Source organism: Oenanthe melanoleuca, unplaced genomic scaffold (assembly GCF_029582105.1).
Source record: "Oenanthe melanoleuca isolate GR-GAL-2019-014 unplaced genomic scaffold, OMel1.0 S001, whole genome shotgun sequence".
Taxonomy (NCBI): Eukaryota; Metazoa; Chordata; class Aves; order Passeriformes; family Muscicapidae; genus Oenanthe; species Oenanthe melanoleuca.
The window spans coordinates 8,707,542-8,723,190 of NW_026612650.1; the positions used below are offsets into that span (position 1 = coordinate 8,707,542).

The following is a 15,649-nucleotide window of genomic DNA, read 5'->3' on the forward strand; positions in this document are numbered from 1 at the left end:
CTGTGCTCGGTCCTTGTGGTGGAAGGCGGGGTCGGGTCCACACTGCTGCGGAGGGGGGGGGGGGCAGTTAAGCGGCAGCAGCAGCTGTGTCCGATGTAGGAGAAAAAGGTGGAGGAAGGGCTCTCTGCTCATCGTTTGGCGGTCAGCCTGTGGCCTTAGAGGTAGCAGACTGGATGCGGAGTAGATGCAGGGGAGTCTGACCGCAGAGAGCCTCGCTTCCCGACTGTGTGGGGCACTCTGGGACCATGAGACAAAAAGCCTTTTATTGCTCAGAACTGCTTCCTAAATAACCACATTAATGTTCCTGGGCAAGCACTTGTGATTGGTCCAAAGTTCAGGCTGCCTAGCCCTCTGACCAATAGCCTCCGCAGCCCAGGCAGGAACCCATAGGTCCAAATCCCAGTCTGCTTCTGAATTGTGTCCTATCACTGTGTCTGAAGGACTGTCTGTCCCACCAGGCTGCTTCTCCATATATGGAGAAGTCAGTTGCCCAGTAATAAGGCCAGCTTGTACTGTGACAAAAAACCCAATTCTGACCAAAGCACCCTGGATAAGAACGATGCCTCTTTTCCACAAGCAACAAAACTCATCATCCCAGTTTCCAGATGTCAGTTAGGAGGAGATGCTTTGCACTCCAATGGTAGCCAGGGTTTTTGGTGGCGGCAGCTTTAGGCAGGGAGAAATCCTGCAGTGTATAGAATTCTAGTAGGCAGCAGCCCAGATGCGGCTACCGACCCATGCATATGAGCCATGGCTTCCTTCCATGAGAAACAAATCTCACCATCCCAGATTCTTGATGTCATTAAGGAAGAGGTGTTTGGCAGTCCAATAGCAGCTAAGGTTCTAGGTGGTTGCAGCTTTGGACTGAGAGAAATCCTGTGTCATATGAAATTTTAGCAGGCAAGAGCCCACTCCTGGCCTAAAGACATTGGATGCCAATGGTGACTCATTTCAATGGAAAAAAAAATCTCACCATCTGAGTTTCTGGATATCAGTTTAGAAGAGGCCATTGGCGCATCAAAGGCAGCAACTGTCCTAGGAGGTGGCTGCTTTGTTCTGGGAGAAATCCTATGCCGCAAGGAACTTCAGCAGGTGAAAACCCATGCCTGCCAAAGGACCCTTGATATGAATGCTGGCTCTTTCCCACAGGAAACAAATCTCACCATCTCAGTTTCCAGATGTCAGTTAGGAGGAGGTGTTTTGCACTCAAATGTCAGCCAGGTTTCTAGGTGGTGGCAGCATTGCTCTGGGAAAAATCCTCCTCCGTGTGGAATTTTAACTTGCAGAAGCAGTTCTGCCTGGAGGTACTTGGATAGGAACTCTTCCACAGGAAAAAATACTTACCATCCCAGTTTCCTGGATGGAGGCATTTGGGACTCCAAAGGCGGCCAGGGTTCTAGATTGGTGGCAGTATTGGTCTGGGAAAATCTTGTGCTGTATGGAATTTCAGATGGCAAAAGTCTGCTCCAGGCCAAAGGACCCTGGATACAAACGACAACTTTTTTCCACTAGTAATGAAACCCATAACCCCAGTTTCCAGAGCTTAGTTAAGAGGAGGCGTTAGACACTCCAGTGGCAGCCAGGGTTTTAGGTGGTGTTGGCTTTGGTCTTGGAGAAATCCAAGTGGCATATGAAATTTTAGTAGGCAGAAGCCAAGCCGAGGCTAAAGGACTCTAGATATGAACAGTGGATCTATTCCACAGGAAAAAACCTCAATGTCCCAGTTTCCTAATGTCAGTTAGGAGGACTCATTTGACACTCCAATGGCAGCCAGGGTTCTAAGAGGTTGCATCTTCAGTCTGGGAGAAATCCTGTGCCGTATGGAATTTCAGCAGGCAGAAGCCCCTTCCCTGCCTACAGGTTCCATGATACGAATGGTGGCAGCAATCTATGGGAGACAAAACTCAACATCCCAGTTTCCAGATGTCAGTTAGGAGGAGATGGTTGGCACTCTAATGGCAGCCAGTGCTCTAGATGGCAGCAGCTTTGGTCTCGGAGAAATCCAGAGGGGTATTGAATTTTAGCAGAATTTTAGCAGGCAGAAGCCCAGTCCTGGCTAGAGGGAGATGGATACTAACGTCGGTTCTTTTCCACATGAAACAAAACTCAAAATCCCAGTTTCCAGATGTCAGTTAATAAGAGGAGTTTGACACTCAAATGGTATCCAGGGTTGTAGGTGATAGCAGCTTTGGTCTGGGAAAAAACCTGTGCCCTATGGAATTTCAGTAGGCAAAACCCTCTTCCAGCCAATGGATTCTGGATAGATACAGTGGCTCTTTTCCACAGCAAACAAAACTCAACATCCCAGTTTCCAGATGTTAGTTAAGAGGAGTCATTTGACACTCCAATGGCAGCTAGGGTTTTAGGTGGTTTCAGCATTTGTCTCGGAGAAATCGAGTGGCATATGGAATTCTTAAGAGGCAGAATCCTTGTCCAGGAAAAAAGACTATACAAACAGTGGATTTCTTCTACAGAAAAAAAACCTCAGCATCCCAGTTTACAGATATCAGATCCGAGGAGGCATTTGGCACTCCAATGGCAGCCAGGGTTCTGTGTGGTGGCACATATGGTCTGGGAGAAATTCTGTGCCATATGTAATATTAGCAGGCAGAAGCCCTGTTGCTGCTACAGGTTGCATTATAAGAATTGTGACTCCATTCTATGGGAAACAAAACTCATCATCCCAGTTTCCAGATGTCAGTCTGGAGGTGTCATTTGGCCCTCCAATGGCAGCCAGGCTTACAGGTGGGGCAGCTTTGGTCTGGGAGAAACCCTCTGCCATATGGAATTTCAGACTGCAGAAGGCCAGTCGTGGATGCAGGCCCATGCATACAAAGGCCTAGTTGGTGGCAGCTTTGGTCTGGAAGGAATCCTCTGTTTAGAATTTCAGCAGGTAAAAACCTACTCCCAGCCAAGGCACCCTGGATACAAATGTTGGCTCCTTACCTCAGGAAACACAATTCAACATCCCAGTTTCCAGATGTTAGTTTGTGGGAAGCATTTGGCACTCCAATGGCAGCCAGTGTTCTAAGTGGTTTCAGCTTTATCTGAGAGAAATCCTGCGCCGTATGGAATTTTAGAAGGCAGAAGCCCAGTCCCAGTTAGAAGCACTTGCATAGGATTGGAGGCTCGTTTCCACACGAAACAAAACTCATCATCCCAGTTTATGGATGCCAATTTGGAGGAGCCATTTGGCACTCCAATTCCAGACAGGATTCTAGGTGGTGGCAGTTTTAGTCCAGGAGAAATCCTGTGCTGTACGAAATATTCGCAGGCAGAACCCCTGTCCTGTCTACAGGTTCCATGATACCAATGGTGACTCCTTCCCATTAGAATCAAATGTCACCATCCCAGTTTCCAGATGTAAGTTAGGAGGAGGCCTTTGGCACTCAAATGCCAGCCTGGTTTTTGGTGGTAGCAGCTTTAGTCTGGAAGAAATCCTCTGCCATATGGAATTTTAGCAGTCAAAACCCTATCCCTGCCAAAGCACCCTGGCTACGAATATCAGCTCTTTCCCACAGAAACAAAACTCACCATCCCAGTTTCCTGATGTCAGTTAGGAGGAGGCATTTGGCATTTAAATGGCAGGCAGGGTTCTAGGTGGTGGCATCTTTGGTCTGGGAAAAAAGCTCTGCTGTTTGGAATTTTAACAGGCAAAAACCTGTGACATCGACAGTGCTGAGCCGAGACACAGACACAAGCACTCTGGGACCATGAGACAAAAAAACCTTTTATTGCTCAGATCTACTCCTTAAATGACCTCATTATTGTTCCTCAGTAAGCACTTGTGATTGGTCCAAAGTTCAGGCTACCTAACCCTCTGACCAATAGCCTCCGCAGCCCAGGCAGGAACCCATAGGTCCAAATCTATGTCTGGTTCCGAAATGTGTCCTATCACTGTTTCTGAAGGACTCTGTCCCACCAGGCTGCTTCTCCATATATGGAGAATTCAGTTTCCCAGTAACAAGGCCTGCTTGTACTGTGACAATTCCCTGTTTCTTTCTTATTAATTTGAAGAAAATTTTCAAAATGCAAGTATGCAGCTTGTTCTCCATTATCTTACCTGCAAGGGCCCTTTTGCATGCAAGATGACATTGACAGCATAAGTTCAACTTGAATTAGTCTTTTATGTAGCTCAATAAATTTGGCTTTCTTAGATGCTGATGGGTTCCATGTACCTGAAGCTCCAGTGCTTATGTTCAGGCGTGGCTGGATATGTAGTTACCTTCTGTTTTCATATATCACAATTTAACTGCTCAACAATAGAATTATAAATTAACTCTATAACCATAAAACTTTAAACCTCTTCTTTAAAATCTTAACTTAATAAAACATTTAGCTTCAGAACTGTGCAAAATTCCAATCTAGCAAAACAATTTTTAAACAAGAAAATATTTTGTAAACAAACAACTCTGTTATTTCAATGTCCTATGACTCTGCAAGATAGGTAAGTAAATTGTTCCAGTTATTGTTCTACATTCTGCTCCCCAACGTCTGTTGAGGAGCTTTCAGAGGGTTACTCTCCTCTGCATCTTGCTCTCGCACGTCCATCGAGGAGGCTTCAGCAGGATGCTGTCTGTGGTTCTGTGCAGGACGAACACATCTGGCAGGTACCCAATGCGTACCTGTATCTGTGGTTAGACACGTGTACCCCTGTCCTCAGGTGATGAGATCTCACGGACCCCCCATTTAGTAGTGTCAAGGTCTCACACCATCACCTTGGGTTTTGGTGACTGTTCATAGCCAGGTGATTGTAGTGATGGGAAGTGATTTAAGATAACTGGATTCTGTGAATTTTCTAATACTCTCGAGTGATTTATTAGTGTAAACAACCTTTGCTACTCTGCTCTGTGGGATTTCACCACACATTCCTCTCTTTTGTTTTCAAGCGTAATTTTTCAAGTGCCACGTGCTTTCTCCACCAAGGCTTGTTCTGTTGCTATTTTTCAAATGCCAGTGCGGTGTAGCACTCCTCAGAGCTGTAAGAAATTTCTTGTTTTCTGTGAAATGTATGCAGGACCATTATTGGTTTTATGATACGGAGAAAACCTAAATGTTCTGGTTTGAAGGACAGGTGTCTGCCAATAAAGGCAGAAGCTCCTCTTTGAAATAGAGAATGTAACCCCCGTCCCTCCTGAGTATTATAATTTTTGAATCAGGAATTCTCAGGCAGAGATAAGGGCATAGGAATAACAGCTCTTTACTAATGTATCAAACCAGACAAACAGAAACAACAGGCGCTATGAAAATTAGCAACCAAACAGAACAAATAACTCAGTTCCAGTCCTTTTTCCAGCCGCAGACGCACTCTGCCTGTGCTCGGTCCTTGTGGTGGAAGGCGGGGTCGGGTCCACACTGCTGCGGAGGGGGGGGGGGCAGTTAAGCGGCAGCAGCAGCTGTGTCCGATGTAGGAGAAAAAGGTGGAGGAAGGGCTCTCTGCTCATCGTTTGGCGGTCAGCCTGTGGCCTTAGAGGTAGCAGACTGGATGCGGAGTAGATGCAGGGGAGTCTGACCGCAGAGAGCCTCGCTTCCCGACTGTGTGGGGCACTCTGGGACCATGAGACAAAAAGCCTTTTATTGCTCAGAACTGCTTCCTAAATAACCACATTAATGTTCCTGGGCAAGCACTTGTGATTGGTCCTAAGTTCAGGCTGCCTAGCCCTCTGACCAATAGCCTCCGCAGCCCAGGCAGGAACCCATAGGTCCAAATCCCAGTCTGCTTCTGAATTGTGTCCTATCACTGTGTCTGAAGGACTGTCTGTCCCACCAGGCTGCTTCTCCATATATGGAGAAGTCAGTTGCCCAGTAATAAGGCCAGCTTGTACTGTGACAAAAACCCAATTCTGACCAAAGCACCCTGGATAAGAACGATGCCTCTTTTCCACAAGCAACAAAACTCATCATCCCAGTTTCCAGATGTCAGTTAGGAGGAGATGCTTTGCACTCCAATGGTAGCCAGGGTTTTTGGTGGCGGCAGCTTTAGGCAGGGAGAAATCCTGCAGTGTATAGAATTCTAGTAGGCAGCAGCCCAGATGCATATGAGCCATGGCTTCCTTCCATGAGAAACAAATCTCACCATCCCAGATTCTTGATGTCATTAAGGAAGAGGTGTTTGGCAGTCCAATAGCAGCTAAGGTTCTAGGTGGTTGCAGCTTTGGACTGAGAGAAATCCTGTGTCATATGAAATTTTAGCAGGCAAGAGCCCACTCCTGGCCTAAAGACATTGGATGCCAATGGTGACTCATTTCAATGGAAAAAAAAATCTCACCATCCGAGTTTCTGGATATCAGTTTAGAAGAGGCCATTGGCGCATCAAAGGCAGCAACTGTCCTAGGAGGTGGCTGCTTTGTTCTGGGAGAAATCCTATGCCGCAAGGAACTTCAGCAGGTGAAAACCCATGCCTGCCAAAGGACCCTTGATATGAATGCTGGCTCTTTCCCACAGGAAACAAATCTCACCATCTCAGTTTCCAGATGTCAGTTAGGAGGAGGTGTTTTGCACTCAAATGTCAGCCAGGTTTCTAGGTGGTGGCAGCTTTGGTCTGGGAGAAATCCTCTGCCATATGGAATTTTAGCAGTCAAAACCCAATCCCGAACAAAGCACCCTGGATACGAATGTCAGCTCCTTCCCACAGGAAACAAAATTCAACATCCCAGTTTCCAGATATCAGTTCAGAGAAGGACAGGGTTCTAGGTGGTGGCAGCTTTGGTCTGGGAAAAATCCTGTGCCATATGGGATTTCAGCAGGCAAAAACCCACTTCTGGACAAAGGACCCTGGATAAAGACAGTGGCTCTTTTCCTCAGGAAACAAAACTCATCATCCCAGTTTTCAGATGTCTGTTTGGAGGTATCATTTGGCACTCCAATGGCAGCCAGGATTCTATGTGGTGGCACATATGGTCTGGTAGAAATCCTGTGCTGTATGTAATACTGGCAGGCAGGAGCCCTGTTGCTGCTACAGGTTTCATTATAGGAATGGTGGCTCCATTCTATGGGAAACAAATATCATCATCCAGGTTTCCTGATGTCAGTTAGGAGGCGGCCTTTGACATTCCAATTACAGGAAGGTTGTAGGTGGTGGTAGCAGCTTAGATCTGGGAGAAATCGTGTGTCGTATGGAATTTAAGCAGGCAAAAACCCACTCCTGGCCACGGGACCCAGGATACAAATGGTGGATCTTTTCCACAGGAAACAAATCTCAGCATCCCAGTTTCCACATGTCACTTAGGAGGAGGCATTTGCCACTCCAGTTGTAGCTAGGGATTTACACAGTGGCAGCTTTAATCTGGGGAAAATCCTGTGCTGTATGGAATTTTAGCAGGCCAAAGCCCAGTGTCAGCCAATGGACCCTGGATACGAACACTGGATCTTTTCCACAGGAAACAAAATTTACCATCCTAGTTTACAGATTCCAGATTGGAGGAGGCACTTGTTATTCCAAAAGCACCCAGTCTTTTTGGTGGTGGCAGCTTTGGTGTGGGAAAAATCCTGCACTGTATAGAATTTCAGCAGGCAAAAACCCACTCCTGGTCAACGCACCCTGGATACGAACGTTGGCTCTTTCCCAAACAAAACAAAACTCAACATCCCAGTTTCCAGATGTCATTCAGGATGAGGCGTTTGGTATGCCAGTTAAGGTTACAGGTGGTGGCAGCTTTGGTCTGAGAGATATCCTGCAGCATATAGACTGGCAGAAACCCAGTCATGGCTGCAGGCCCATGCATACAAACCATGGCTTGCTTCCTTGGGAAACAAATCTCACCATCCCAGTTTCCTGATGACAGTTGGGAAGAGGCGTTTAGCACTCCAATAGCAGCCAGGGTTCTGGGTGGTTGCCTGTCACTGTCTGAGGGTCTCTTTGTGCCCGAGACCACTCAGATGGACATAGGAGGGTGGTTCAGGGCACAGGGTATTCTTGAAGCTGCCGAAGAAAGACTGCAGGAGACAGTCGTCCTGGTCTCAAGGTCTGTTTATTATTTGTTATCTCTATAGTTTTCTTGTTCGCGAGCAGCAGTCTGGTCACCACCGTGTCCAGAACGAAAGTCTGCCCACGAAAGGCAGGACTTATTTTTTATACTCTAAACTACGTATTCTATGTTTACAATAGCTTTCCTATACTACAATATCTTATTACTATGTCCAGTTTTGTCCTCAACCAATCTGTGATTCCCAGCATCCCCCACCAACATGGAGAACAAGAAGAAGAAGAAGAAAGAAGATACCACACCCCAATTCCTCCATCTTGGCCTCGTGGCTGATAATATAAACAATCCCAAAAATTACCTTTTCTACATGCTAACTATCCAATTCACACTCTAGTTTCCCTTAAAAGTTGCATTTCTTCTCTGAGAGAAGGCAGATGTTCCCATGGAGCTAAATCCAGCTCTCCGACAACCCTGGCTCTATTCGGAGGTCTTTCATGGGATCTGACAGGGAGGTTCTCGCACCCACAGAAGGTCCAGAGGGACTCCCTGGACCCCCACAGTAGCCTTTTTGGTCTGGGAGAAATCCTGTGCCCTATAGTATTTAAGAAGGCAGAAGCCCTGTCGAAGGTACAGGTTCCATTATATGAATGATGGTTCCATTCTATGGGAAATACATTGATGCCTTAAGTTCTAAGTTTTTCTATTCTGCTTGGGTGTGCTTTTCCATTGTGCTTGGGTGACAAAGACAAAATATTTCAATTCCAGCTAGGGACTCAAGGACAGTTTCTTCAAATTTTGGGCCCTAAGCATAAAAAACATGAAAAGAAGAGGGCAGGCCAGCAAGCAAGCAAGGAGGCTGAAACTTCACAATTTGAGACTATTAATTGGACGGTTGACTCCTGTATGTAAACGGACTAAAATCTAAAAAGATGTGAGATCATGTGACCAAGCCCTGCCTTGCTTCCACCTTGGAGCCATCCAGGCCAGGGTCACTTCTACTGCCAGGGTGTAGCCTTTGAAGGCCTCTCAATAAATACCCATTCTATTCCCCATAACTCTCTTTAGCCTCTATTCCAGCTCCTCTAGGCATCTGAACTGGTACCTCTGGTGGGGCAGGTGAGGCATCTGGAAAACCCCTGGACTGAAGCCCTGCCGGCAGCCCTGGAAAGGCCCAGCAGAGGTCGAGAGGTATCAAAGCCAAGAACCCTGGAACAGGGGCATGTGAGTGATGGAATAAAAGGGTATTCTATTTGTTTAGATCTTGGTTAGGTGCTAAGATGGTTTGTAAATAGCAATTTTGTAAATTGTAAATTTGTTTTGGGGAACCTTAGGGTTCTCAGCAGAATTGTTTTGCCCTGTATCCGTGGGTAAGAAGGAACACCTTCTTAAAGAGTAAGTTTAAATTGTAGGGCTGTTTTCCTGAAGCCAAAGGGTGGTGCAGCTGATTAGTTTCTGTGCAGCAGCTGTGAGGGTTGTGAATTCTAATCCTGACTCTTTGTGCTTTTTGCTCTTTATTTTTGGGTATCTGAATGGGGTGTGTTGCGGGAGACTCCTGGGTTCTTTGTATCAGGGTGGACGGAGTGGAACAAGACTCAAACGCTCTGTAAATGCTAAAAGCTACAGCTGCAGTTTATTATAAGAGAGTCTGCTAGGAGCTGCCCGGCTCAGCCACATACAGATTAAAAAGACAAACGGGGGGAGAGAAAGAGAGAAAAGGGAGGGTAGAGAGAGAGAGTAAAGAAGGTAAAGAGCATAAAAGAAAAAGAGGAAGAAGAGAAGAGCAGGGGGAGGGACAGAGAGTAATGGGATAAAAGGGTATTGGGGTAATGGAAGAGGGAGAGGAGAAGTGGGAGAAGAGAAGGAAAGAGGAGTAAAAAGTAAAGAGAGCAACTTCCATTTGTAATACAATAAATCCTTTTCCATCATGAATATTTTGATCCCTAAGAACCAATCTAATACAAAATTCTATAGCATTTACATGCAGCCTATAGGAATCCTTATATTAGCATAGTGTGTGACATTCTGAACTCTAAGATCTAATCTTGGACTCTGATAAGTCTTTTGTGACCTTTGGAGTGGCTCTCTGGCCAAGACCATTATTTTGACAAGAGTGGATTAGCTTCAGCGGGCTACCCTATTTTGTTCATGGTAATTTAGTAACTACGGCTTTCCTGTTTTACCTTCCCCAACAGTGTGTATCCTCTTCTGAATTTGATAATGGCAGTATTCCAACAGATAGCCCTTTGGGGTTAATATTGAAAAAGTGGGCGAATTTAACTGGGGGAGAAGTCTATGCTTTTAAAATCTAAACCTATTAGACTCTCAGAGAAAATTAACTAGATAATGGAGAACCATGGCCTAAATTTTGAAGTTTAGACCTGAAATTAATATCAAGATTAATATGCCTGTCCTAGGGGGTGATATTACAATGCTTTGTATCCCCAATCAGTGTGTGATGTTCGGTGCTTTCAGAATTGACTCTGAAAGTGAAGGTTTGTTTTGTCTAGTTAGCCGGCGCCCCTCCCCATCAGCTGCTGGCTGTCAGCTGCTGCTTCTGCTGCTGCTTGGCAGGGACTGGTGAGAGCAGATCCTTGAGTCCAGGACTGCAGGAGCCAAAGGCTATGTGCAGGGAATTGCAATGTTGAGCAAGGCCTGGGCTGGTTGGAGGCAGCAGAAAGGCCAAGGGCTGAGCCCAGGCCTGGCACAGCAGGGCCTGTCCCTCACGGGTGGCTCGGGGCTGTTCTGGGGCACTGGGATGGGAGGGGCAGCAAGGACAAATGTCATCACCCTGCAGCCCTGCCAGCCTGCTCAGGGAGGGCTGAGGCAGCAGCAAAGTGCAGCCCCTGCAAGGAAAGTTCCTTCTGTGGGGCTGCAGAGGCGCTGCCCAGCCCAGGGCACAAAGGCCTGGGTGCCTCTGGCCCTGCCAGCCCTGCCCAGCCCTCGGCCATCTCTCCTGCAGCCTGTGCCCCTGTGCGTGCTGCTCCTCTGCCCTGGCCGGCTGCACACGCCCATCTCGCTGTCCCCCCAGCATTTCTCAGCCCAGCATTGCTGTGCCCTCCCTGGGCTCCCTGCACCCAGCGCTGCCGGCTCCTGGCACACAGAGCCATGGCATGGCCCAGCCTCACGCTGGGACACCTCGGCCACCAACATTCTGCCCTGGGAGGGACTTTTCTGCTTCCTCACCTCCAGGCTGAACCTTCCAGGCTGCACTTGGGGGAGGTTTCCTTCTCTTCCCAAGCACTCCCAAGGAAAGCTCTGTCTCCTGCTGTTCACAAACAGAGAAGGGCTGGTGGTGGGAGATGTGGTGGTCAGAGGCTGCCTGGGGTACAGTGGCCATTAAATTATTGAGTTTTTAAATATTCTGTGAAAGAAGGAGGGGCATCAACAAATCTTCAACACTAGACTTAGAGCAGTTTTCAGTATATTCAGGATGCAGATTTGGGGATAACTGAATCAGATACTGATTTTTTTTAAGGGAAACAGCCCTTAAAAAAAAAAAGGTTTGTAGGAAGGAAGGAGACACTTGAAAAAAGAAATCTTGAAGGACCAGAAGAAGATTGTCTCTCTGTGCCAAAACTGAGTTACCAAGGAAAATGACTGGTCTGCCTGGGCATGGAGCTTTTTCCAGGAGCTCAGGGAGAAAAGGTGCATCACCTTTGGACAGAGGGACAGGCTACTCAGGAAGTATTTAAAGAAGTTGTTAGGCCATTCAGAAAGAAAATTAGAGAGGTGAAAGCTAAATTAGGACTTTAATGTGGCCACTTCTGTGAAGGATAACAAAAATGGTTTTATCAATACATTCATGGCAAAAGGAGGGAAAAGGAGAACCTTGATTCCTTATTGGGGGGGATATGGTTACCAAAGATGAGGAAAAGGCTGAGGTACTTAACCCATTGTTGGCCTCACTTTTCAAAAATAAGACAGGTTGCCCTTAGGACAAGTGTTCTCCTGAGCTGGTAGATGGGGACAAGGAGCAGAACAGACCCCTGTAATCCAGGAGGAAGCAGCTGGGGACCTGCTGAGCCACTCAGATGCTCACAGGAGGCTCTGGGACCAGATGGGATCCATCCTAGAGGGATAAGGGAGCTGCTGGAGGAGCTCCCCAAGCTGCTCTCCATCATTTATCATCAGTCCTGGCTCCCTCACCAGGGAGGTCCCAGAGGACTGGAGGTACCAATGTGAGCCCATCCCCAAGAAGGGCTGGAAGGAGGATCTGGGGAACTCCAGGCCTGTCAGCCTGACCTCGGTGCCCAGCAAGGTGATGGAACAGATCACCTTGAGTGCCATCACAGGGCACCTGCAGGATGCCTGAGGGATCAGAGCCAGCCAGCGTGGATTTCAACATCTGCATTGATGATCTGGATGAGGGCACTGAGTCCACCATCAGCAAATTTTCTGGTGACACCAAGCTGGGTGTGAGTGTGGATCTGCTGGAGGGTAGGAGGGCTCTGCAGAGGGACCTGGACAGGCTGGATCCAGGGCCCAAATCCAACAAGATCAGGTTAAACAATACCAAGTGCCAGGTCCTGCACTTTGGCCACAACAGCCCCTGCAGTGCTACAGGCTGGGGATAGAGTGACTGGACAGTGACCAGGCAGAAAGAGACCTGGGGGCACTGGTGGACAGTAGGCTGGACATGAGCCAGCAGTGTGCCCAGGTGGCCAAGAAGGCCAATGGCAACTGCCCTGGATCAGGAATGGTGTGGCCAGCAGGAGCAGGGCAGTGATTCTTCCCCTGTGCTGGGCACTGGTGAGGCTGCACCTCTAGTGCTGTGTCCAGTTCTTGTCCCCCAATTTAGGAAGGACATGGAGGGGCTGGAGTGTGTCCAGAGAAGGGCAACAAGGCTGGTGAGGGGTCTGGAACACAAGTGCTGTGTCGGAACAGGCTGAGGGAGCTGGGGATGTTTATCCTGGAGAAGAGGAGGCTCAGGGAGACAAGGCAGTGTCAGGGCACAGGTTGGACTTGATGATCTCCAAGGTCTTTTCCAGCCTGGCTGACACTGTGATTGTCTGTAACCACCCTTGGAGCAGTTGCAGGATGAGCCCTGGACCTCCTCTTCAGAAGGTCCAGCAGCCCAGATTCCTCAGCTTCTCCTCACAGCCCCAAAGCCCATCCTGTCAGTCCTGCAGAGCCTCTCCAGCCCTTCCTCACTGCCCAGAACAGGGAGCCCCACACCCAGACACACCAGCCCAGATGTGCCCTCCTGGACTGTGGTGCCTCTGGCAAGGGAGCAGCACAAGGCACTGCAGGACCCTGCAGACAATTCCTGAAGCACTTGTAGGATGACCCTGCTCCCCAGGGGACATTCCTATGGTGCCAATTTACGATCTGAAACACCGAGTGGGGCCAGAGAGAAAAGGGCAAACAGGGATGGGTTGTTTGCAGGGGAGGGGACAGGATTGGGAAAGAGAAAGAAATATGGATCAGGAAAGAGGAAAGAAAGAAAAGGTGAAGCAAAGGAAATACTCAGGGCAGTTTGAGGGTGCCTGCCACGCAGCCCTGGCTCTGAGCAACAACATCTGCAGAGGGACAGGAAACTCACAGCTCATGGGAACAAACTTTCTGGCTGACTGCAATGGCCACGACAAACCTGAGTGGTTTCCCTCCCGTCCCCCAGCCCTTGCTGGCCCCAGGGCTGATGGCATTTGTGCTCACTCAGCTCCATCTCCCCACAGCAGCACCATGGGGGTGCTGACGCTTGCTCTGTGCAGTGCAAACAGGGGCTCCTGAGCCAGTGCTGCCGTGTCTGTGCCTGCAAGGATGCGGCACCTGTGTGAGCTGGGGGAGAGGCCAGGGCTGCAGAGGGGGGATGTTGTTGGCAGGTGCATGAGGACGCCCTGGGACGCTGCCCTGGGCTGTCCAGCACAGTGGGGATGGATCAGCCCCTGCTCTGCTGCTTCTTGCCAGGGTCTCCCCCTTGCAGGGCCCTTGCAGAGCACCAGCCATGCTGTTTGCCTCCAGCCTGCCCACGGCCACCCTGGGGCTGCTCACGGGCATTTTCTCTGCTCAGCACTGGCCTGGCCAAGTGTTGTGGAGAGAGCCTGGCCAAGGAGCCTCGAGCCCCCAGGCCCTGCCCTGAGGTGTCAGCGCTGCCCCAGCAGTGCCCATGGCCTGTCCCTGCTGCAGCCCCAGCACTGCCACCCCCAGGGCTGTGCCCAGCCCCGAGAGCACTCAGGCCCTGCAGCAACACGAGGAGCAGGAGGGCAGCGGGGCAGTGGCACGGGAGCAGCACTGGCAACACCAAGTGCTGCTGCTGCTGCTGGGCACAGCTGCTGTGCCAGCACTGATCTGCCCCAGCTCTGCACACAGACATTGCTGCTGCAGCTCCAGAGAAGGGAACAAAAGGGGCATCTCTGGAGAAAACTTTGCTGGGAGAGAGATCCCTTAGTTTGTGTAAAGCCACCAAGCACAAAGCCCTTCATTGACACAGTCTGTGGCAACAGGCAAGATGGAGAAACAAAATGAGCAATGGGACACACAGTGGCTTTTTTTTATGTACAGTATGATAAAACTAAAACAAAGGGAAAAAAAACCACAACCAAAACAAAAAGTATCAAAGATGACTTTATTACAAGTGGTTTTCAGAAACTGACCAGCAGTTTAATGTTCCTGAAAGCATCCAGTCATCAGTCTCCACACTGCAGCTTTGAGCTCCTGATTCCTCAGGCTGTAGATGAGGGGGTTCAGGAGTGGAGGCACCACCGAGTATAGAACTGACAGTGCCAGATCCAGGGATGGGGAGGAGATGGACAGGGGCTTCAAATAGTCAAAGAATACTGTGCTGAGGAACAGGGAGAGCACAGCCAGGTGAGGGAGGCAGGTGGAAAAGGCTTTGTGCCGTCCCTGCTCAGAGGGGATCCTCAGCACAGCCCTGAAGATCTGCACATAGGAGAAAACAATAAACATAAAACAGATAAAATCTAAACAAACATTAACAGCAAGAAGCCCAAGTTCCCTGAGGTAGGATTTAGAGCAGGAGAGCTTGAGGATGTGTGGGATTTCACAGAAGAACTGGCCCAGGGCATTGCCATGGCACAAGGGCAGGGAAAATGTATTGGCTGTATGAAGCAGAGCAATGAGAAAGCCACTGGCCCAGGCAGCTGCTGCCATGTGGGCACAAGCTCTGCTGCTCAGGAGGGTCCCGTAGTGCAGGGGTTTGCAGATGGACACGTAGCGGTCGTAGCACATGATGGTCAGGAGGGAAAACTCTGAGCCAATGAAGAACAGAAAGAAAAAGATCTGTGCCACACATCCTGTGTAGGAGATGTTCCTGGTGTCCCAGAGGGAATTGTGCATGGCTTTGGGCACAGTGGTGCAGATGCAGCCCAGGTCGGTGAGGGCCAGGTTGAGCAGGAAGAAGAACATGGGGGTGTGCAGGTGGTGGCCGCAGGCTACGGCGCTGATGATGAGGCCGTTGCCCAGGAGGGCAGCCAGGGAGATGCCCAGGAAGAGGCAGAAGTGCAGGAGCTGCAGCTGCCGCGTGTCTGCCAGTGCCAGCAGGAGGAAGTGGCTGATGGAGCTGCTGTTGGACATTTGCTGTAGCTGGACATGGGGACCTGTTCATGGATAAAGGACAGTGACAAGGCAGCAGAGGCTGCTTTGAGCCAAACCTGGGCCATTCCCTGTAAACTGTCCCTCTGTGACACTCCCTCTTGTTCCTGCTCTGGGAAAACCTTTGTGCAGGTCCCTGACTGGGCTCCAGTTTTACTGTCTGAGAGTGCCAG

The 15,649-nt window shown here is 49.1% G+C and overlaps 1 protein-coding gene across 1 annotated transcript; it reads right to left on the reverse strand.

Annotated features, from left to right (window-relative positions):
* Positions 1-14,511: 14,511 nt before the first annotated feature.
* LOC130266149 (olfactory receptor 14A16-like) lies at positions 14,512-15,458 on the reverse strand. The gene has a single exon (XM_056515491.1). It carries the CDS (start codon positions 15,456-15,458, stop codon positions 14,526-14,528), a length of 933 nt encoding a protein of 310 aa, XP_056371466.1. The 3' UTR covers positions 14,512-14,525.
* Between the last annotated feature and the right edge of the window lie 191 nt (positions 15,459-15,649).

Bases quoted from the DNA above. Each gene is read 5' to 3' on its own strand.
- LOC130266149 (XM_056515491.1), bottom strand. From the start codon at position 15,458: ATGTCCAACAGCAGCTCCATCAGCCACTTCCTCCTGCTGGCACTGGCA.